Genomic DNA, 22805 nt, shown 5'->3' with positions numbered 1-22805 from the left:
GAGACACCAGAAGGGCCTGAAAAATACTTTCATTAGGGCCAGGACTGCTAAAGAAAATAGGAAAGGAAGTCAGGAGTCCGCAGACACCTAAGGGCTGAGACTGACAGCCAGGTCTGAGAATAGTTAAGATGACTCTTCACAACCTTGGGGCACCTGGGTGGCTCAGTCGGTTGAGTGTCCGGCTTCGGCTCACGTCATGATCTCATAGTTTGCAAGTTCGAGCCCCACATCAGGCTCACTGCTATCAGCACAGAGCCTGCTTTGGATCCTCTGTCCCCACCTTCTCTGCCCCTCTCCTGCTTGCACATGGGTGTGTGCTCTCTCTCTCAAAAATAAACAAACATTAGAACAATTTTTGAAGAAAAAAGAAAGATGTCTCTTCACAACCCTCCTAAGGACCTCTACTTCAAACTTTAATCCAGGAGTTCTGGCATCTCCATTCAGTTCCCTGCCTCTCTTCTGCCTAACTGTTAAAGAAGCAAATCCTTAGAAACTCCAACAGATCTCTGCTTAAAGGGGCAGCTGTAGAGATGTGGTTAGTTGGTAACACGGGTCCTCGGTGAACACAACTGTGTGGTGGGCTGCCAACCGAGAAGCGGCTGGGAATGGAGGCATGGGGACCTCAATAGTGGCAGTGTGGACAGGACTGTGGCCATCCCAGAGGGGCAGTGGGGACTGGAAGAGCAGCAGGAGTACTGACAGTGCACTAAATGTGCACCTGCCCTGCATCAGGCAGACATTAAGGGTTCGATGTGCATTAGTCATCCCACCAGCCCTGAGGGGTCAGGACAATGGTCATGGCCATTTCACAAAGGATTTACAGATCCGTACATGTGAAAGATGTGTATCTGAATGTTCCCAAGTCCCCAGGAATAAGGTTATTTTTGAAGTCCTACATCTCTCCCTCAATTTCCCAGAGAATATTCAAGAAAAACCCAATCACGGGCAAAAAGCTTTATGATGGTTGACTACAAGAAAAGTCTTCTCCAGAAGCCTCGGTTTAGACTAGCAGAACTGAGGGAACGGTGATACTGTCATGCTTAGCGCCCCCTTCTTTTTTTAAAAAATTTTTTTTTTCAACGTTTTTTATTTTTATTTTTGGGACAGAGAGAGACAGAGTATGAACGGGGGAGGGGCAGAGAGAGAGGGAGACACAGAATCGGAAACAGGCTCCAGGCTCCGAGCCATCAGCCCAGAGCCTGACGCGGGGCTCGAACTCACGGAGCGCGAGATCGACCTGGCTGAAGTCGGACGCTTAACCGACTGTGCCACCCAGGCGCCCCGCGCCCGCCTTCTTTCTCACAAAGTGGGAGAAGCAGGGATCTGCCCCAGGGGCACAGCAGACCCTTCCCAGCCTGGCTGTCGCATGCACCTCGCCACACTGGCTCTTACTCCCACCCGTGACCAGTGCCTGCTCTTCGCTGGGCCGGTGTGTCCAGGGTGCTGGGCAGCCACTCACCCTGGCTCTGGGGATGATCACTTGGGGAGCAATCCCTGCCTGGTTCCTATTTCTGAACAGAGAGAGTAGCACTTGAGGGACCGGGGCCAGGCTAAAAGCAGAACTTGTAACGCACACCAGTCAGCCGAGGGCCCCAGCCAGGGGAGCCGCAACAGGACCACAGGGCTTTTCCAGGACCTCTTCCCTGCAGCCCAGCCACAGCCGCGAGCCAGAGAAAGGTGTTGGGGTGTGTCTTTTTCCTTTATACCCACAAAGTTCCCTCCTAACTCTCCAGTAGAGGGTGTGTTTGATCTGAGAAGCCTTACTGTTAGGAAGTAAACCCAGAGCTTGATAAACAATGCCTCCATCTTCTTTTCCAACAATTTGCTATAAACCAGATGTTCTTTAACATCTGGGCATCTGGGGCATCTAGGGCTAGACACCTCGTCAAGCCCTATATCCCGCAGGACCTTTGGCATGCCCCTCCGGCATCAGGATGTCCAGAAATGTTCCTCCCCTGCTCTTGTTGTGAGCCTCTGACATAGAGAAAGTGCTGAGCCCTTTCAGAACTGGGAACCTGCCAAGGAGGCATACTGCCTTCTCCCCTTCAGACTGGATGAGCAGCAGCAGAAAGGTCCCAGGGGTGAAGACAACGGCTCTTCACCTACTGCCATGCGAGAGGGGTGCTCGCAGAGGAAGTCAGCTCTCACCACTTCCTGTGGGAGGGACGGTCCCTCCAGCCGCCCAGCTGCTGCCCACCCTAGTCAGGTGCCCCTCCCAGCAGCTCGGCGACCACACACAGCGGCCAAGTTGGGCTTTGGCAGCTTTCCCTCCTGGTAATTATACCCTGAGAGCAAATCTGCTTCCTCCTCCAGGGAAGCCTGGGGAGAGGGCAAGGAGAGCAGGGAGCAGGAGAGTCAGACGTTAAGCAACACTGGAGGTAAATCTGCTCTTCTAAGCCTAGAAGGACATCTTCACCAATACACAGAAGCACGTATTCCAAAGCCTGTGGATTCTAGCTCTCAAACTTAACTCCTGGTAGAGGAGGAGGAGAAGGTGGTGACCAGAACTTCCTTGCTCCTCCCAGGAAGGTTAGGAGGGTTAGCCCACAAATATTCATGACTGAAGAGAGACCTAACAAACCAAAGGAGGTGTGTGTGGAAGCAAAGTTAAAATTTCTACACACAAAACAGAATGAAACAAAAACTAGCCCTAGAAGACGTTTTTGGGGCAATTCGGGAAATCTGAATGTACACTAGATATTAGATATTAATATTCACATGTGTGATAATGTTAGTAGGTAGGAAAATATTCTTAGGAGACACAGGCTGAAGCATGTAGGGGTGAGGGCTCACGTCTGCAAGTTACTGTCAAATGGCTCAACAAGAAACAGAAAATCTATACACGCATCTAGACAAACGTAACTTACGTATGTATGTGCATGCACACACACACACGTCTCACGAGCGCCCACTATGTACTGGGCATCCTGAAAGCTGAATCCCACAGGCTTACTGTGGCTAGTGGAGCTCGCCCGGCTGAGCCACAGCACACACAGCAGAAGGGCTGAAGGAAGGAAGAGGTTTCTTGATTTGAATCTGTTTTCCAGAAGCAGGGGTAGGATGGGTGGGGAGTGAGGTCTCCATGGGAAGACACTGGAGGGCTCCTGTCCCAGCAGGAGCTGTGGGAGACAGCGTTGAGGGGAAACTGGCCCTCCTGGGGTCAAGCAGCGTGTTGCTGTCTGGGCCTTGCTGGCTCTTCCCCAGTGGCGAGGCTGGGCAGCCCTGAGGACCGGGCAGACAAGTGCTTCCTCCCCTGGCCTTACTGCAGGAAAAGGGCCTCCGAGGCAGGGACTGTGTTTATTTAACAAGGGAGGAAAAGTGCATCTCTGGTAAGAGGCTGGCTTGCAAGAAGGGCTTAGAAATGGGTTTTCTGGCAAGGGGTCAGCATCTGTAGGAGAGTGATGAGCATTAATTTCCAGAGAACATGAGGGAAATTGTTAGACATAGAAAGAAATAAGAGGGCCAAGGAGGAAAACACGTGGTTTCTCTGACACGTCTCTAAACCAAGAGCTCAGAGGCTACAACAAAGCAAGGACCACAGTCTCTCCTGGATGCCTTCCATGTGACGCCCTGTGTGGAGACACAAGGAGAACGTGGGGAGACGGCATGAGGGCTGGAGAAAGACGGCTGGGCTGAGAACTACAGTTGTGTCAGCTTGCACAGCACAAGGAGGTCTAAGAAAAGGGGTGGGAGCGACACTCTCTGACAGTAAAGCAAGAGAGGGGCAAAAGGGCAGCTTTTCCAGTGTGATAAGCTTTCTGACAAGCGGCCGACCTTGGGACGGGGCCCCAGCCCCACTCCCAGAGCGGCTGCTGTGGGGGATGGGGATGAGGGGGGAGCAGGTATGTGTGAAGAGCTGCTAGACCAACCCACCAGGTGACATCGGTCACAGCCTCCTTTAAAACACTAAGTAACAACTTCCTTCTGCAAGAGGAGGAAATGACTAGGGTGGGTGGTCTTCTGGAGCTGAAAGAAGAAAATCACATCCAGGCAATCCCACTAAGCAGGGAATTCGTACCCAAGGAAAACCCCAGCTGGCAGAGCCTGGAGGAGAAGGCATTTAGGAAAGCCCATGCTTTTGGGGGGACAACCCGAGAGGGGCAGATGCCCAGGAGGCTCTTGAGAGGCTCCCTGTTTGGGGAGGATGCACTTTTAGGAGGTTAGAAGTACATTTATGTATGATTTGCCTAAGCTTGACATTTTCAGGTTGAAGTGTTATTACTGCCCCCTAGAGGTTCTATCTTTGCTATTCCAACTCTACTCTGAGCTATAGTTAACTCAGATACATTAGGCTACAAGTATTTCACAGATGGCTTTGAAGTCTCTTCCAGGCTCATGATTCTATACGAGGAATAGGACGGGGCTTGGAGTCAGCTGTTTTTCATCACCAGTGAGGATGGACTAGGAGGAAATGTCTTAAATGGAAATTTCCAATAATGACATTTGTTAACACTAGAAACAGACTCCTGACAGGGGTTAAGGTCTCCCTGAACTCTCTACACTGTAATGGGGAAGGGGGGATTATCAAGTTTTGGAAATAGTTAAAGTACAAATTTAAACCAAAAGTTTTGGAGGTAAAGGGTGAAAACAAAGGACGACGGGAAGTCCTACTGCTGCTCAAGAGGCCCCAGTACCACTTATCTCTACTTATCAACTTCCTCCCGTGCTGGCCTCTTGTCCTCTCGGGAGATGCTGCCTGGCTCCCTACTTCCCAGCTGGAGCTTTCCCCAAGTCCGCAAGGCTTGGCTCCACTGGGACACGTCCCTCTTCCTTACCCTTAGTCCTGGCTCCTTGGGGACAGCGGGAACCCTCTCTTCCCCACTCAGGGAGTTGACGTCTAATTTTCCAGGTTCCTTACAGCGTGGCCTCCTCTGCTTTGGTTTGCCTGAAAAATTCTAGGAGGCAAATGGAAATCAACATTACAAAACATTCTGTCACAGATTCTTCTGAGGAGGGTGGGGCTTTTCGGCTGGTTTTGCTCTTGTCTCATTAATGGCCCTCTGTACAGGACCCAGTCAGGTTAGGTTGAAAGACACAGCTACCAGGCCCTCAGCGAGGCTTTCTTTGAGGCCACAGTGTTTCTACAGCTGGAGAGCAGGATGTGTGGGCTTCCTTGTCAGACCTGAGCTGACTCACTAGTCTCCCAGAGTACTGTTTAGTCTCTAGCTGTCACCTCCTCATCATTTCCCCCAATTCTCTCTCCACCACTACCTACCTGGTGGGCTCTGTCTGTCTCTGGAGGGTATGCATCTGTGAATGCACTCTCCTCCTTTTCTTGTGAGCTCTCTACCTCCACATCTTATCAGTTAGATGTACCCAGGACAAAGACAGTGGTGGGGTAGACGAACAAATGAGAAAAGGAAAACCAAGAAGAGACCTCAGTGGTCATACAGATTTCTAATCTGAAGGATCTGGGGCAAAGGCAGTAGAAGGACTTGAAGGACGAGTCCCAAAGCAGTAACTCGAGCTAAGAGCAGACACTCCTCCCTACAAAGTGGTCATATTTTCAAGTGGAAAGAATACATAGGGACATGTTCATGAAGCGGCACTGTTTATGCAACATAAAGATTTCTCTGTGCACTTAGGGTCTGGTGTGGTCGTTCTGGGAGACAGGGGCACTGAGTTTAGGCAAATTCTGTCCTCATAAGGTTTTGTGCAACGACTTGGTACAGCATTCTGACAGGGGCTGTGATTTGTTACTAGAAACTCAATGACAATTTAAACTTAAAAAAAATCCCAAAAAACAAAACTTTAAAATGATGTTCTCAGTTAACACAGATCTCTCCCAAACTTCCCAAGCTCCCCGAGCATGCTCCTCGTCAAACACAGCACCCCATCAGCGGGAAGGAAATGGCAGGTCGGGCAGAACCAACAAAACTTACTGCTCCAAAGCCAGGAACCTCTAAGGAGTAGTCGGCCTGCTGCCTCAGCCAGTCAAGGAGACTCTTGCTGGGAATGGCTTTCTCAGCCTGGCTGCCAGCTGCTGGGGCTGGCTCAGGGGCTGAAGCGGCAGACACCGGCCCTTCCGGATGTGAGGCGCTTGAGGGCGCCTGCCCTGGGTCTTCATGGACTTCCTGGACGAATGAGAAACAAGTACGTGCAGTTAACCATGACAGAATGAAAACCAGTTTCTGAAAGGAAAACACGTAACGTGTTCTTTGTACCTTCCATCCATTTCCCCCCGAATGTTACTGTGCTGGGGTGCTTGAGTAAGAATCTTCCACGCCACTGACCCACACGCGCGCTCCGGCAGGGGCTGGCGTTCCCTCCACCCAATGCTCCTCTCCCTGTCTTGTCTGCTTGGTAACCTTTAATTCCATCCTGTCTGCTTAGGTTCAGTGTTACCTCCTTTGCCACCATCAATGACCATCCCAGAGAGCACAGGCCACTCTACTTCCTGCTCCCCCACGGCGCCCTTCACAGGCTTTCCACATAACCGGAAATGCCACACTGCAATTTACTTACCTCTTCTTCCTTCTACAGGTTGAAGAGCTATGTTACTCATCTCTGTATTCCCAATGCCTATAATCGGGTCCACGAAGTACAATATGGTGCCAGATATATGTTTGCATAATACATTTTTAAAAATACTCTGAGGCCAAGAGTATTTGTTTTCCTAGTCATTCCACTGCTAAATGTTTTCCTAGTCATTCCACTGCCAATCTATGATCACTACAAAGAAACTAGGGCCTTGCACCTCTAAAAAATGAGACAACGGTCTTAAAAGCTTGCAGGACTGGGCAGGGAAAGAACCTGCCACTTCAGCCTCCCACATTATACAGAAAGTCTAAGAGGAAGACAAAACTTTAAAATATACCAAATAGCAGAGCTTAAAAATAAGGCCCTCAGGTCCCAGTGAACAAAGTCTTTGGTTTGGCTCCCTGATCTGCCACTTTACTGGATAATCTTGGGAAAATTATTTAATGCTTGTAAGCCTCAGTTTTCTCATCCATAAAATGGGAGTAACAACACCACCTTCACAGAGTTGTGAAGATCAAATAGGACAATCACACAAAACCCTGAACATAGTGCCTGGCACACGGCAAGCATTCATTAATACTGGTTACTATTATTCCTTTTACAATAAAACATGAAATGTGATTCCTGTTTTGGAGCTTGAAATTCAGTAAGTAGGAAAAACCAAGACACAAAGAGAAGTCAGTTGTCTCTGACACATTAAGAAAAGTCTATGGGGATCTCTCCTGGCCAGGCACACGGCTTCTAACCTTGTCTGTTGTTTACAATAATCTCCTCTGGGTTTAGGGGGTCCTGGCGTGACTCTGGTGAACCCTCCTCATGGCAGCCCTCTGTGGGAGATGCTGTGGGCCCACTACAGAGCAGTGAGGCTCAGTGGTGCACCCCATGTCACCCACTATGTCAAGCAGTAGAGCCAGGATCAACTTTCAGGATCCTGACCCCCAGCAGCTCCTGGAAAGCCTGCCAATCCGCATGCCACTGCCACAAACTCAACCCTGCCATTTGCTTTAACTCCATCACCAGTGGCTCTTCCAAAACACTGGGGGATATGGGCTGTTTGTACTGGAAATGTCAAGACCCCTGGCTCCTGTCTCCAGGCTGCATGCAGGTGAAGGGTCCATAACGGATTAAACGCGTTTCTAGAAAAGACTGAGGGCAACTTACAACAAGAGACCCCAAGTGGGACAACTGAAATAGGGATAAAAAATCCATAAATTAAAAAACTGGGTGTCTGGGGAAGGGTCTGTTGCTCAGTGTAGAAAGGTCAGTGTTGGGGCGCCTGGGTGGCTCAGTTGGTTAAGTATCTGACTTTGGCTCAGGTCATGATCTCACGGTTCATGGGTTTGAGCCCCACACTGGGCTCTGTGCTGACAGTGCGGAGCCTGTTTGGGATTCTCTCTCTCCTGCTCTCTCTGCCCCTCCCCTACTCTACCTCTCTCTTTCCCTCAATAAATAAATAAAAACTTAAAAAAAAAAAAGTCAGTGTTTTTTACTTAATGGCATCATATACCCACCAAGATTCCTGCCTGAAGTGTCTGCTCCTTCAAAAAGATGAGGTCCATCCCTCCTTCAACATGTTTCCGTCTCCCTCTCCTCCTCCTTGTGGCAGCGTCATCTCTTCTGAGGCTTCCGTTGACGATCTGTCCTGTCACTGGATGGATCAGGCCAGCTTGCAGAATCCCAGACAAGTCCATGCCGAGGGCTCCTTGAAGTGAACCGACAGCCCCGATCTTAGGGGTGCTGGCGCTCAGTGGGAAAGGAGACGCGGCTCCTGGGGACCCCTCTGAAGTGCAGGAGAGGTCTATTGCGGACTCCCCGTGCCAGCCATTGAGGACGATGGGGGGGTGCCCGTGGGTGGCGGAGAACTGGTCCAGACCCCGCGCCTTTGCATCCCGCTCCACCTCAAACTCATAGGGCCGTCTGTGCTTTTGGTCATCCTTTGTGAATACTGGAGCCAGGAAGCTCTCCTGTGAACATACACAGGGGGCAAGAGAGGGGTGAATCCTACTTCCGGGGCCACATGGTAGCTCTTTCTCCCGGCCTGATTTCCTTGAGCCTAGTAAATTCCTAATCAACTTCACAGAAGTTCTTTCCACTCGAGGTTTCTCAACCCTTAGCACCAAATCACCTGGACAGCTTGTTAAAATGTCGATTCTACTTTAGTGGGTCTGAGATTGTGCATGTCTAACAGGTGTCCAGGTGCTACTAAAGCTGCTAGTTCATGAACTAGATCTCAGGGAAGCTCAGCCTTAGCTGTGCATCAGAATCTACTGGGAAATTAAAAAAAAAAAAAAAAAATTCCAATACTCAGTCTACACCCCGGACCAATTAAATCAGAACCAGCAGCTTTTCAAGGTCCCCAGCAGGTTCCACTGTGCACTTGAAGGTTGAGAGCCAGCGTGCTAACAACGTACCTCAAATTAGACCTTACTTGTAAGCCCGAGTTTATAAAACCCATTCTGATTTCCCTAGTTTCTATCAGCTGCCATTATTCTCGTAGCCTTCCAAGTACCGAACACACCAATCCGATCCATTCATGCCTCCTTTTCCTTATCCGTTTATTAGTTATCAAGTCATGCTTTCCAACTCCCCCCCCACCCCCGCCCCCCCCTGTTTAGATCCACTCTGCCACTAACCTGGTCTAGAACCTCAACTCTTCATCAGACCCACCCTTGGCCTCCCAGCCGCTGGCACCCTTCTTTCCTGACGCTCACGTCCCAAGAGCCCCACACACCCCTCCAGCTGAGCTGTAAACTCTGCTCTCGTCATGCATTTCCCTGCCCTAAGACTTTCAGTAGCTCCCTGCTGCCTACAGGATAAAATCTAAATTCTTCAATTAAACTAATGACTGCACAAAAAAAGAATAAAAGTCCTATCCATTCAGTCAGTGTTTGCTGAATGAATGACTTAACTGAGAAGAGCCATGTGTCCCCGTTCTCTGCTGCATAGTCAGCCCCACGCTATGGCCTCACCTTCTGGATCTGGGCCACCAATGCTGCACCACTGCTGAAGCTGTGCTCTGATGTTTCTGGCTCCGAGATGCTGCTTCGAGAACCAGCACTGCTGGTTAACACAGGGGTGGGCAGTGTGCCCGGGGGCTCGTACTGCTGGCTGGAAGGCCACTTCCCCTTTAACACCACGTGGCAGATATTATCCAGGCGGTTGATTATCACGCGATCCTATAAAAAAGACCAAAAGCTATGAGGAGTAATCACCAAGCTACTCAAATTCACTAAGTCCCTTGAGATCACGTGTCAAGTTTTCTGAGCAGAAGGAGTTGATTAGAAAAGAGCACACTCATATGTACTCACTTTACAAGTCTTAAAATAAGTTCTATGGTCCGGACGATGAAAATTAAAGCCATAGTGCTGTAAATATGAAGACATTTTTATATTATCGTCTAATTAATCGAGTGTGTATGTGTTTAGTGTTCAAATGTTACCATTACTAATACCTTTTCAAGATATTACACATTTCTCTGAATTTATTATTCAGAAATACTCTACAAGCTGAGAAGGCTTTGGGTAGAAAACGCACACTCTGTGAGGTACCTTTGGCCACTCAGAGAAGGAAAAGAGGGTCTTCTCCTGGAGCAGTTGAGCAATGGTGGGAGCCCGAGCCTCCTGTAGGTCATCCCCGAGGTCTCCAGCAATGCCTGATGCTGAGCTCTTGCTCTCCTCTTCAGAGTATTTCCCTGGGTAATCTGCAAAGAAGGGTTTAAAAAAATCAATTTGGTACTTGGGAGACAGTAATGATCTGAAAGATTAGGACACCTGATCTGTCTTTTCAAAAAATTAGCTCATTCGGTGCTAACTTATTTGAAATTAAACATTAATGACCATGCCTTCTCTTTCCAGAAGGTTCTGGAAGAACCAAAATGCAGATCCTTCTTTAGGGCTATCCATGCAAGTCATGTGATAACTCTGCATCCACACCCCAACAAAAACAACAAAAGAGGAGATTGTCCTGTGTATCCAAGAATGAGAGCAGGCTGAGCAGCAAGAGGCTCATGTGGAGTAGCTGACGAGAGGAAATTGAACATTGTAATATTTTGATGCATTAAAGGCACAGTCCACAGCAAGACGCTGATGTTAATGAAGGATGGGAGGTCCTGACACTTACAACAAAGGCAAAATAGACCTGATTCATGTCAACAATGATGCAAAGAACCTAGAACATTTATATCATGATGGAAACAAATGGAAACGCAGCTCATTCTTTCAAGTTTCAGTAGTGAAAGTTTGTTATCAGTGTGAAATGGATCTTCAAAGATCCACTTACCAGTAATGATAGGGAATAAACACAGGGTAGCAAAATGTCCAGGGCAGGAAAAGCTGTGTGCCTCTTTCCTTGTGAAATGACAAGGAATGTCGATCCTCTGAAACACAGAGGTGGAGATTTCACTGCTGACTGTGCACCAGTCTAGGGAGCTGTGGGGACCCCTGACCACAAACAGGGCCTTGCCAGGCCATTGGATTCAAGGATATGCAAGACAGATGTGGCTCTGACCCTCAGGCTCTTATGATTTCATGGGGGAAAGACAGGAAAATAGTAATGATAAACGAATAACTACAATTACAAACCATGGCAAATGCTTTAAAAAGAAGCAAGCTGTTATGATAGGGAAAAAGAGCTTTGGAAGGACCTGCTGGTAGAAGGTAAGGCCGGTAAAGAGGGCTTCTTGAAGGAGAGGACACTCAAGAAGAGGAGGAGGATGCTTCTTTTGGACGTGTTGAGGAACAAAGAGACACATCCAGGGGAAAAGTACAAAAATGAGGCTGGATGGGTAGAATCATCTAGATGATGCTGAATCCTGTAGGCCATGATAGAAAATTCGAATTTTACTCTAGATCTAATGGGGAGCATTCCTGAAAGGTTTTAAGCAGAGAGCCTGGATTTAAGTTTTATGAAAAAAAAAAAGAAAGAAAGAAAAAAAGAAAAAAGATGTATGAGAGAAAACCCTGGAAAAGAGCCAGGAGACCTGGGGGCTGGCCCTGATAGCTGTACCAATTACTGCCCAACCTGTTCCACATCTCCTATTTGTGGAGGACCCCCTCTGAGGCCTGCAAAAGCATATATGTTATGTTATGTTATGTTATGTTATGTTATGTTATGTTATGTTATGTTATGTGTGTGTGTGTGTGTGTATGCATTTATTTACTTATTTATGAGAGAGAGAGAGAGAGAAACAGAGTGAGTGCGTGTGCAGGAGAGGGGCAGAGAGTGGGGGCTGGGGGTGGACAGAAGATCCGAAGCAGGCTCTGTGCTGATAGCATCCAGCCTGATGCAGGGCTTGAACCCACGAACTACGAGACCTTGACCTGAGCTAAAGTCGGACACTCAACCCACTGAGCCACCCAGGTGCCCCACCCCCACTTAAAAAACATTTTTTTTTTTTTTAATTTAAAACCATTTTTAAAAGCACTGGTGCAAGGGGGCCTGCCCGTGAGTGTGCCACTCACCAAAGCTCATCAAGTTGATGCTGCACCAAAGGGCCTCAGAGCACAGAGGTTTCTCCTCTAAACCATACCCTTCTACGCCCTGTACTCATTTCACCGTCTGGATTTCCAAGGACTGTTTGGTGATTTTCTCCATAACAAGGTTCAAAACACAATGTGGGTCACAAAGCAGTGATCCTTTGTAGCCTAGGCTGAGGACGCACAAGGTCAGAGACTGGCTCCCCTCCGGTCAGCTGGGGCTACAAGTCGACCTAAGCTACTTTCAGTGGCCTGTCATTATCCCAGGTAGCATGTAAAGGTTAGCTTGGGTTTGGAACTCGTCCCAAGGGACATCACAATGACTAAAGCCAAAGGTAAGGGGCTTACAAATAAAAGGAGGCTAGATCATGCAGGGGGGGCTCAGCTGAGCTCCTCTCCCTTTTTCCTGCTTTGATAGAAGGGCACTGTCCCAGAAGGAGGAAGCTGTGTCTGTCTCAATCTCTGAGCACCACACCTGGCATTAGGCCAAGCATGAACCGGGTTTTTTTGTCTTTTGGTTGTTTTTGACAATGACAAGGATAAATAGAATTGTTTTTGTCCATTGTAATATGTCCTCTTGGGTCTGAAGGAGTAAAAACACCAGTGAAAAAGGTAAAAACCAATTCTTGTTGCTCAGAGTCTCTAATCAATGTATCTTTGCAAAAGCACAGAAATATCTGAGTCAGGTAGATTCTTAACATTTAGAAAGTCATCTTAACTTGAAGCCTTATCTAAGAATTTATTTAAAAAGACCAAATCTATTTGTATTTTTCTTGAGCTACTTGTAATTTTGTATTCTTATTCCTGTTAACTTACTAAAATGAATTTAAATTCAATGCACTAACATTGATTCACGGGTTTTGACGATAACATGAATAAATGGTCCTATCTTTGCTCACCTTAATAAAGATCGCATTTATTTGTATTTTTGTGGAGTTCCTGAAAAATTAACTGCACCTACACAAAACTGCAGGTTCTTGACGTTCCCAGGTGTTTTTACTTTGACCAGTTTGAAGCACCTCCCTTAGCGGAAGAACAAGTAACTTCCCCCAACAATGTATCTAGCACCTACTGTACAGAAAGAAGCCTACAGCTCTGCCCAAATCACAAGGCTGGTGCAGCAAAGGTACTACGACTGTCCATAATCATCTTCAGTTCCAGAATGATCAGAGTTGAGCTACTCTGTCTCACTTTCAGACCAAGGCCTGTGACCTTTGATCTTAAACCACAGGAGAGCAGGCAGGTCCCTCTCAGAAGCCACACCATCTCCTGACCCTCCCTCCACCCTGCCCCCTCCCTGTCACGTGATAACTGGCTTACCCAGAACACCACAGACCGTGCAGACTATACCTTGAGCATGGCTGTTCCCATCTCTGTCGTAATCATCTTTACTCTCAAAATCCATGTCTTCGGACTTGAGCTCACTTGCTTCTGGATACGCAGGGAAACCTTTTTTGCCTTCTGCATTTTCCTTCCAAGGTTCTTTTGACAGTTCGTGCTTTCCCTGAAAGGGCTCTGATGGAGGAACGGTGGGCTCACCCTCCACTGTGATACTATTCGTTTTGCTTCTGTACAGGTCTGGGGTATAACCCTTGGATTTGTCCACTTCAAACTCCTCGTTCTCGAGGCCACGTGCCCACCTCTCCGTGTGCTTGCAGTGACACTGACAGGCTGCTGGAGGAAAAGCCCCCTGTGGTCTAGGATGCTGGCTCATGGCCTCCAGGCTTCCTCTCTTGACCTCATCCACAGGGAGGCCTCGGCTCTTTTCCCTTAGGATATTAGCAGTGGGCTCGGCTAGATGCAAAACCTCGGGCCTTTCCCTCAGGCCTGTGGTCACACCTACGTTCTCCTCCTCATTCTCTTCCTCTTCCTCCTCCTCTTCACTGTGGTTCTGACTCAAAACCAATTTACTTTCTAAACTTTTGTTTTCTAATAAATCAATTAACTGCTGGTCTGATGACAAGCTTCTTCTGGAATCACAGACACTAAGATGGCACATATCTACAAACCCACTTTCATTTCCCTGATCCAAGGAAGGGGAAGCTGAGTGTTTGGCTTCTAGCTGCCCAATGCCTTCAGGCCTCTGCCCTGCCTCACTGCAGACATCCCCTTCCCTTGAAAGAGACAGCAACAGATGTTTTCCATTTTTGATGTTCATCTGAGCTACCCCTGCTTCTAAGCTACTCATAAAAGACGGCCCTGAAGGTATTTCTGCCTCATGGCCATCAGGCCGGCAGTTCCCATCTTTGCTTGCCGAGAGGGCCAGAGCATCCTTTCTGGGCTCTGTGTTTGTACTGGGGCTCTCTTGGAGAGAGCCCGGCTCTCGAATGAGAGCCCTCTTCCCATACATCATGCTCTCCAAGGACTCAGGCAGCAGACTTTCATCATGGGTGATGGAAATGACATCCTGAACTTTAGAAATAAAGTTGTCACAAGTCATGTCAGATAAACTGCCCCCAGGTGGAGCAAGATGATCATCTCTACTTTCTATTTTCACCAGATTCTCAGGTTCATTTTCAAGGGGCTCTGAAGTCCTGCTCATCTGAGTGTACGTAAGAGATTCATACAGCCTGGAGTTGGTCTGGTAAAGGCAACAGAGACTTTCTGGTGCCTGGGCGTCCGTTCTCTTATGCTGGGCGTAGTTTCTGTAGGCATCCAGGAAGGACAGCTGGGGGTCGGTCATGATGTAATAGTCAGTGCGGTTCAGCCCATGCTTGGCGGTGCCGACGAGCAGGTCTCGGTCGTGCTTCCCACACTCCCACCAGACCGGGAGGTAGAGGCTGGGCCTGCAGAGCTGGAGGCGCTCGTGCAGCTGAGGACACCTCAGCACTTGCTCTCGGACCTTCCGCAGCAGCTCAATGCGGTAAAGGGTTCTCGCGGCCCGTTCCTCCGTGATGGGTTCCACATAGATGCTGGGATCTGGGGGACCTGGAAAGGCCAACACAGCGCCCATCACTGAAGGCAACCCCAGGACAACTGCTGCCCACCTGAGCCCCTGTATCTCTGGTTCTGCGTTTAACTCGCTGGCTCCCCAGCATGCAGTCCTAGGTGAGTGTGCCCCTGCTACACGGAAAAGCTACGACAATGGAAGGTTTTTACGAAACAAGGACAGACCCAGTAAAGGTGAAAGGAACACGAGAACTTCAGTTCTGGAGGTGACATGCGTTCTCATTCAGTAAGCATGTACTCGGTGCCCTGTACCCAAAGTCCTTTACGTGCCCTTCGGCTCTCATGGCTATGCTATGCTACAGCATCGTCAGCCCTGCCTAAAGGATGGGGAAGGAGGCTCAAACACGGTAACTTGCTCCACAGGGCAGAACCAGGATTCGAGTCCAAGTCTCATCAGTGGGGCTGCAAGGCCCGGCTCCCTGTGTTCTATCCAGCTCCTTGGTTTTAATGAAAACACCCTAACCGTGTCACGTGGGGGCAGAAGCGGGGACGTGTGTGCATGCTGCCGTCAGCCCAGAACGCACACTGGGTGGGCTCTGTATTTGTTGTAGCTTTCCTACAGTACAGTCCTATGGTCCAGACCAAGTTTATCTACAAACAAAGGCAGAAGAGGGACATCAAGGAAGAAGCTGTTGCAAATCTTAACCAAGAAGCAATTACTCTGAAGGCGTCCCTGTTGGAGCAGGGGATGTTTAAAACAGCCACTTCCTTTCTATAGCTACAATTCAACACATGGAAAAATAGTTAAAGTTACTAAGATGTAATCTAAGGACGGAGCAAAGTTCACCAGAGAATTCAATCTGTACGAGACTTAATGATCCACTGGAGGTTAATTAACAGCAGTCTCCCAATACTTCTGTGAGATGTTTATCTGAATTTCAGTTTTTGTTGAAGCTGCATCATTTTGGGAGGGAGATTTTATTTTATGAGGGTGGACCCAATTAGCAGTTCAGGAACTTGTGAAAACCCACTTGACTTTACCTGAATTCTTCAGGTAGACTCCACTCTCATGATCAGGATTACCTGAAGTGATTCTGTACCTTGAAAATAAACATGCCCCTTTCCTGTGTATCGGGGATACACAGAGAATTTGCTCACCACCATCTTTCCATGTGGGCAGACGACAGACGTTCCGGCACATGGCCACAAAGCTATAAAAATAGTGCTCTAGGCTCTCATCCGACTTCTTGTCCAAACGGGAAATGATGCGGAACTGCGTCCAGTCAAAAGTTTTCTTTTCTTGATCATAAACAACCCCAAAGGAGGACACTGCTCTGTAGAAGTCTGCTTGCTCTCTCCTAGTCCACCTTGGGATTTAATCAGAAAGGGAGAGTGAGCTGTTTTCCCTTAAAAAAAAAAAAGCCAACATCTACTTATTGAGTGCCTACCTACTAGGAGAGCCCATAGAGTCAAGAAAGCAGGGAGGGCGGTTTGCCTACTTTATTATTTTTATTTAAGTTAAATTGGGCTGAGAGGCTTATAATGAAAACAGCCTACTACCTTACCACTACTTTCAAATCTTTCAACTTCTTATGGTATTTATCTCTCCATTTCTAAGTCACATGTACAGACTTGCTATCTCTTGATTCATTAATTTTAGATTACCTAGTTTGTTTCCACTTGTTGGAGATGAAGACTCTAAAATCTTCATTTTAGATGAAGACGCTTCAGTATTTTATTTATTTTTCCCCCGGTAAGACAACACAGAATCAGAGAGTCCTGGAGGGCCTTAAAGCCACCTCCTTGCTTTTCCAAATGAGGAAACTGGTCCAGAGAAGGGAAGTGACTCCCTCAGCCACACATCTCCCCCATTTCACATAGGCTTTCTTCCAGTTTTATGTAGGTAGGTAGCCCATATCTAGGACACAAAGGTTCTCTAGTCTCTACATCCTGCAGGGTTAAGATAATGATGTAAGGTGGCTGGAATATTATACCCGGCCCAGGGTCTTTATGAGGGGTTCTTGGGCATAGTACTTTCCATCCCCGGAGGGAGTTAGGCCAGGAGTGGGGTGAGGGAGTCACAGGAAGAATGAGAAGCAGGCAAGAAGGGCTCAGGTTCTCTTCGGAGAGGTGAAAGATGGAAGAAATATTTTCTCTGAATTACCAAATTTCATAAAGTCAGAAGGTATACACAGAAGTAACTGAGTTTGCTATTTTTTCTCTTTGGTGTTCTTTTAATTCAGTGGATGCTACATCAGAAGGATGGATAGATGGGGTGCCTGGGTGGCTCAGTCGGTTAAATGTCCGACTTCGGCTCAGGTCATGATTTCACAGTTCGTGAGTTCGAGCCCCGCACTGGACTCTGTGCTGACAGCTCAGAGCCCAGAGCCTGCTTCAGATTCTGTGTCTCCCTCTCTTTCTGCCCTTCCCCTGCTTGTGCTCTCTCTCTCTAAGAATAAACATTTTTAAAAAATTACATAAGAAAAAAAAAGATGGATAGAAAGACTTAAAAGAACTGCAGCTTTGTTCATTTTTTTCTGGTGGCATCATTCCTAGACTGTGCTGGCCTTCTGTAGCCATTTTAATCGTAATTCTCAGATTGGCAAGTAACTCCTGATAATTTATCCCCTCCTTCTGAGCAGGCATTTTACAGGGCTTACTGCTTTCAAAGTCTTGATAAGGACTGGTAACTATAACATGGCACCTTCATCACACACTGGTCACTTCGCTGCTAAAAGAACACGGTCTGATATATGCTAATTTTAAACCACATTTCCAGGGACTGGGGTCCAACTTAGGAAGGGGGTCAAGTTGGAAAATCACAGAAGTCTGGGACTTGGGAACAAAACTGTTTCTTAGATCTCACCAACTCTCCAGTCAGTATGACCACACCATTGCAGTTGGAGCCTGGATTGGATTAGTTCTGGAGACCACCTAACTTCACGTGAGAACATTAAATACACTTGTTCTCCAGCGATCAGCTCTCCCTTGTCACCTTTACTCAGTGGGCAGTTCCTCATGCCCTTTTGGTCACTGGCTTTTACCTCTTTTGAGCTTCCTTGTTGATGAGATCCATTTCTGAGGTTCTCCTGAACATCTCTTCCTGGACCCAGTATCCTTGGTTACCTGGTCCCAGGACTTCCGGTCGGCAGAGTTCCTTGCGGTTACAGCGCTGGTACACGGTGACCAGACGTCTGAGCCGAGCCGTGAGAGCAGATGGAACTGGCCAGGGTGATTTGTCTGGGTCGGAGCCATCCTGGGCTTCAAACATCAGTGAGGATATTAGTACTTACAAACAGAACCAAAACAAAGGTGGCTGTTTTTGTCGTTTGGGTTCAATAAAAACAAAGCTGACTCAAGAAGCTGATCTATCAGCTCAGGAGCTAAAGCACAGCTGGAAGGCCCGCAATGCCGCGGTAGGAACAGCTTCAGGCTGCGGCTGGCTTCAGCATCTCTCACATGCAGGACCAATTTGGGGGCCTTGCTCTACGGCGTGGGGACAAGGAGGCCCTGTGTGGCCTTCTCCATATGGAACTAGGGGCTTTGTGTAGCTGGGTATTCCAACCAAGTCTTCCAGGTCTGAATTCAGAAAAAATGAACCACACCAAACCAATCCTCCCTAACTTTCCTCCCCTCAAATTAATTAAACGAATAATACATCAATGAAACCACAATTCTTCTTTCTCTGACTCCATCCTGTCCTCAGATGTCATTGACCTCACTTCCAAATTTTGAGGACAGGTGGGGGAAGCTTGCCAGAGCCACATTAAAGCTCCATGTGTGACTCCAGGAGACTCTGATGAAGGCCAACTTTCTAGGCTCTTTAAAAGAGCCTCCTTAGAAAGAGCACTTTTATTACACATGAACTCCAGGATAACTACAAACTGGGACCTTACTTTGCTCTGCCTTCAGAAGGACACAGTCTCACCTGCCCGGCTGTCATCTTTCTTTTCGCCAAAAATGCCATCACCTCCATCGCTGGAACTCTCCTAGGGACAAATGGAGCATAGCTGCAGCCCAGGACAAATCAGCCCAGGCAGCCCCCAGGCAGCAGGAGACCTCTCCTGCCCACGAACAGCTCAAAGACTGAAATGGTCCCCGGTAAATAAAGCTTACTTGTGCAGTTTTAAAAGAACCAGAAAGCAGCTTATTTAAAATAAGCATTTCTTCTTAGAACGGTGTAGAATGATTCTGCCTGCAGAGAATTAGCTTAAAGAGCGACGAGCTGGCATGCTCTCCCTGGCAATTACATTTTACAAGCACTATTTTAGCTGTGAATTTAAATATTTGCTTTACCATCGTCTCTTGCAATTTAATACTGTCATTTCACAAAGGTTGTGCCTGCATTTTGGGGTTTTCATTTTTTGCTGTGAAAAAGTATGCTCGTGTTCATTACAGTTCGTTTACTTCACAGCAACAGATGCTCTTTTCCTAAAACGTGACTGCTCCAGACATGAGACCTGATGGTGCAAAAACCCCAGGAATTTAAAATTGAAATCACAACTGAGGCTCCAAGTGAATCTGGAGTAATTTCACAGGCACAGAGCTTATTCATGGTGGAGCATTTGTCAAACTGGCTCTGATGGATTCCTTTACAAATCCTTTCTTGGTCTCAGGAAGGGAACTCTCAAAGTTCTTTATATGTAAGGTGTGTGGGAGAGTTTGGGGGTGGGAGAGGAGATAGTGCTATTTTTCAACTGGACTCCATTTTTAACATGAAAACTTACTGTCTTTTTGATTAGCATCTTTTGACTTGAATGATGAAGAGAATAGCCCCAAGATTCAAGACTCTGGCCATGTTAGGGAGGGTCAGATGGGAGTAAGGATCAGCAATCTATGGTCTACAGGCTGCTTGTGTGTGGCTCTTGAGCTAAGATTAGGTTTTACAGTTTTTTGTGTTTTTTTTTTTAAATGTTTATTTATCTTTGAGAGAGACAGAGTGCAAACCGGGGAGGGGCAGAGAGAGAGGGAGACAGAATCCAAAGCAGGCTGCAGGCTCTGAGCTGCAGGCACAGAGCGCGATGCGGGGCCTGAACCCACAAACCACAAGATCATGACCTGAGCCAAAGTCAGACGACGCTTAACCGACTGAGCCACCCAGTGCCCCAAGTTTTTACAGTTTTCACACCTTTGAAGGTTAGAAGAAAAAGAAGAGGAAGAAGAAGAAAAGGAGGAAGGAGGAGAGGGAGAAGGAGGAGAATATGCGACGGACTGGAGGTAGCCCCCAGGCCTACATACAGTCTGCTTCCTGGAAGGGTGCATGCAGCATATCATCTAGGTTCGGTAGGAATGGAGAGACACCTGTGACTGGCAATAGTCAACATCATCACCATTCTCTTAGGTCCCTAATACCATGGAAGAGGCTGAAAGAGAAAATTCTAGAAAGGCAACAAGGGGCAGGGGTACGTTTTCTCTCTTACAAAATAGTGATAATAGCTAACATTACTGAGAACTACATGTTACTTAAGCACTGGGTGAAACCCTTTACGTGGTTTATCTCATTTAGTTATCGGAACTGCTTCACGAGGTAGAGACTATGACTCTCCTCATTTTACAGATGCAGAAAACAAAAACTTGCCCAAGGTCACATGGCTAGCAAGTGGCAGGGCTGGGTTTAGAACACAGTAGTCAGGGGCGCCTGGGTGGCTCAGTCGGTTGAGCATCCGACTTCGGCTCAGGTCCTAATCTCACTTTTCGTGAGTTCAAGCCCCTCGTTGGGCTCTGTGCTGACCGATTTAGATTCTGGACCCCGCTTTAGATTCTGTGTCTCCCTGTCTCTCTGGTCCTCCCCCTACACACTCTGCCTCTCTCTCAAAAATAAATAATAAAAGCAAAGCAAAACAAAACAAAAAACACAGTTGTCTGATGACTGCCTACACTTTCCAACCATTCTAACCATCTAAAAATAAAGGGCAAAATGAGAGTCTGGGTTGAAACCTTGTTTTGGAAAGTGAAACATATTTAGAATTGGAGAACACCAGTTCAAGCTCTCTTCCCCAGCCCAAACTGTTTCCTGCCATTTAGTATCAGTGAAGAGTGGAACCCTCAAGCTGATCTACTATACCATTAAAAAAATAAAATGTTCACTTATTCATTCTGAGAGAAGGAGAGAATCCCAAGCAGGCTTCACGCCATGCTGTCAGCGCAGAGCCTTTGTGGGGCTCGATCTCACAAACTGAGAGATCATGACCTGAGCCGAAATCGAGAGTCGGAACCTTAAACAACTGAGCCACCCAGGTGCCCCTGTATTGTACCATTTTGAAGTGGCATTTAAATACGCCATCTCATCCTCTCCCACTATTTAAGTAGCTAAAAAAGAAAAAACTACCAGCCATGTCCTATATCCTTTCCTGCCGTTGACAACATTTTTGAGTATCCTCACAGTATCCACAAAGATCCTTCGAATGCTGAAATTTATAATCCTAGACACTTCCAGACGGAGAAACGTTCTACAGCCTGTAAAATGTGGGAGTGAGGCTCCCACGCTCCTTCTGATGGATGGGTGGTTAACTTGGGCGTCACCACACTCCAAATCCACAAGGGCAGCTCCCAGCTTGGGGTGAGGCAGACACATGTGACATTTGGGTCTCCCTTCCAGTCCCTCTACCAGTTTCTGTTGGTGCACAGTTGGGAAGCATGAACAGCCTTAGGCAAACTCTCAAGTAAGGCAAGATTCTGGTATTGACAAGTGTCTTTCTGTGTACCCTGCCCCGTCTTAGAGGTACTTCCTCTCTCTGGAAATGACAGAATGGAGAAGACCTGGCTTATCAATAGCCCAAGTGGAAAAGATGTCATAATCTTGTAAAGTGAGTGTGTTTCGTGTGGCTTCAGTGACAGGCTGGGACCAGAGGAGGCACACGGGAAGCCCTGCACCTGAAGTGCACAGTTGAACGTTCAGTCTCAACGTCTGCACACATGAATCCATCTGAAAGAAAGACTCATCTTTGAGGAGGTGTGAATCTGTCATGTCAACATGAAGGGCCCCAGAGAGTGCTGACAACAAGAACCTCAAAACAAAGGAAACTGAAAATGACAACAACAAACAGAGGAAACCGACTGGTTACAACGTGCAATTTCTCCATCTCAAGCGTGCATGTGATTTGCAGTCTGACAGTCCACTTCTCAATCTCGCAAGCTCATTTCTTCATTTGCAAAAGGAGATAATAATGCTTCAGAGGGTGACTGTGGGGCACAAATGTGTTGATTATGTAAAGTGATGAACCAAATGCTGGCACAAAGCAAATGCCTAACACACAGTACCTGGGACTATGGGAACACTAATACACAGTCCCAAATCCCAGAAAATCAATCAATATCACTGTCTTCCAGCTAAAATGTGTGCTGTAAGGAAGGCTTTAAGGTAACAGGAGCAATAACAACACAGGTCTACTGGGACCCAGGTAAGTGAGTTGCCAGACACTATACCAAGTACTTTCTATGCATTTTCATTTATTCATTATTCCATTTAGACAGGAGGAAACTGTGGAATGGGGCAGTTGGCAATCTCATCTAAGTCACACATAATTGTTAAGTGGTGAAGGTGGAATTAAAGCCCAGAAATCCTGATTTTAGAGGATGAGCACTAACCACTGTACTACATTGCCTCTGGCAGGTAGAAGACAATTTGGCAAGTGGGCCGAATCAAAAGCACTGTCCATCAGCCAAGAGTCCAGACATGTCACCTCTGCACTGGGGGCAGGGACGTGCACGGACTCCTAGTTACTGAAAACAGAAGGCACCGTCTCCCTTGTGTGTGGCTGGCCCCTCCAGGCCTGGCCGCTGCCCTATTTGGTCTTGATGTGGGTGCGGGTGGAAGCATCAGTGGGACCTGCAGATCCAAGGAATTTCTTCTGTGCTCTTACAAAACCCCAGGACCAACACAACAGGCAAGGAGCTGTCTTCTTATATTGAGCAAACGAGTGTCCCTTGCTCTTGAGTGCCAGAAGCTGTGCCAGGTTCAAG

General features: G+C 47.5%; 1 protein-coding gene across 7 annotated transcripts in view; it reads right to left on the bottom strand.

The window, feature by feature from the left end:
- Nucleotides 1-22805, bottom strand: part of CHD6 (chromodomain helicase DNA binding protein 6) — a 205477-nt gene that overhangs the window by 5197 nt on the left and 177475 nt on the right. For 6 of the 7 annotated variants that reach the window (XM_023251244.2, XM_023251247.2, XM_045053607.1 and 3 more), the window contains 9 exons: nucleotides 18772-18832; nucleotides 17888-18104; nucleotides 16002-16210; nucleotides 13305-14882; nucleotides 10029-10180; nucleotides 9450-9656; nucleotides 7992-8444; nucleotides 5883-6074; nucleotides 4776-4895 (listed from right to left, as the gene is read on the bottom strand). In XM_023251244.2, coding sequence (XP_023107012.1) covers nucleotides 4776-4895; nucleotides 5883-6074; nucleotides 7992-8444; nucleotides 9450-9656; nucleotides 10029-10180; nucleotides 13305-14882; nucleotides 16002-16210; nucleotides 17888-18104; nucleotides 18772-18832 — 3189 coding nt within the window. The remainder of the gene's footprint in view (nucleotides 1-4775; nucleotides 4896-5882; nucleotides 6075-7991; nucleotides 8445-9449; nucleotides 9657-10028; nucleotides 10181-13304; nucleotides 14883-16001; nucleotides 16211-17887; nucleotides 18105-18771; nucleotides 18833-22805) is intronic. The other variant, XM_023251248.2, reaches the window with a different exon arrangement.

The sequence above is a fragment of the Felis catus genome, chromosome A3, assembly GCF_018350175.1.
Source record: "Felis catus isolate Fca126 chromosome A3, F.catus_Fca126_mat1.0, whole genome shotgun sequence".
Classification (NCBI taxonomy): domain Eukaryota; kingdom Metazoa; phylum Chordata; class Mammalia; order Carnivora; family Felidae; genus Felis; species Felis catus.
This window is presented reverse-complemented; position numbering and strand designations above follow the sequence as displayed.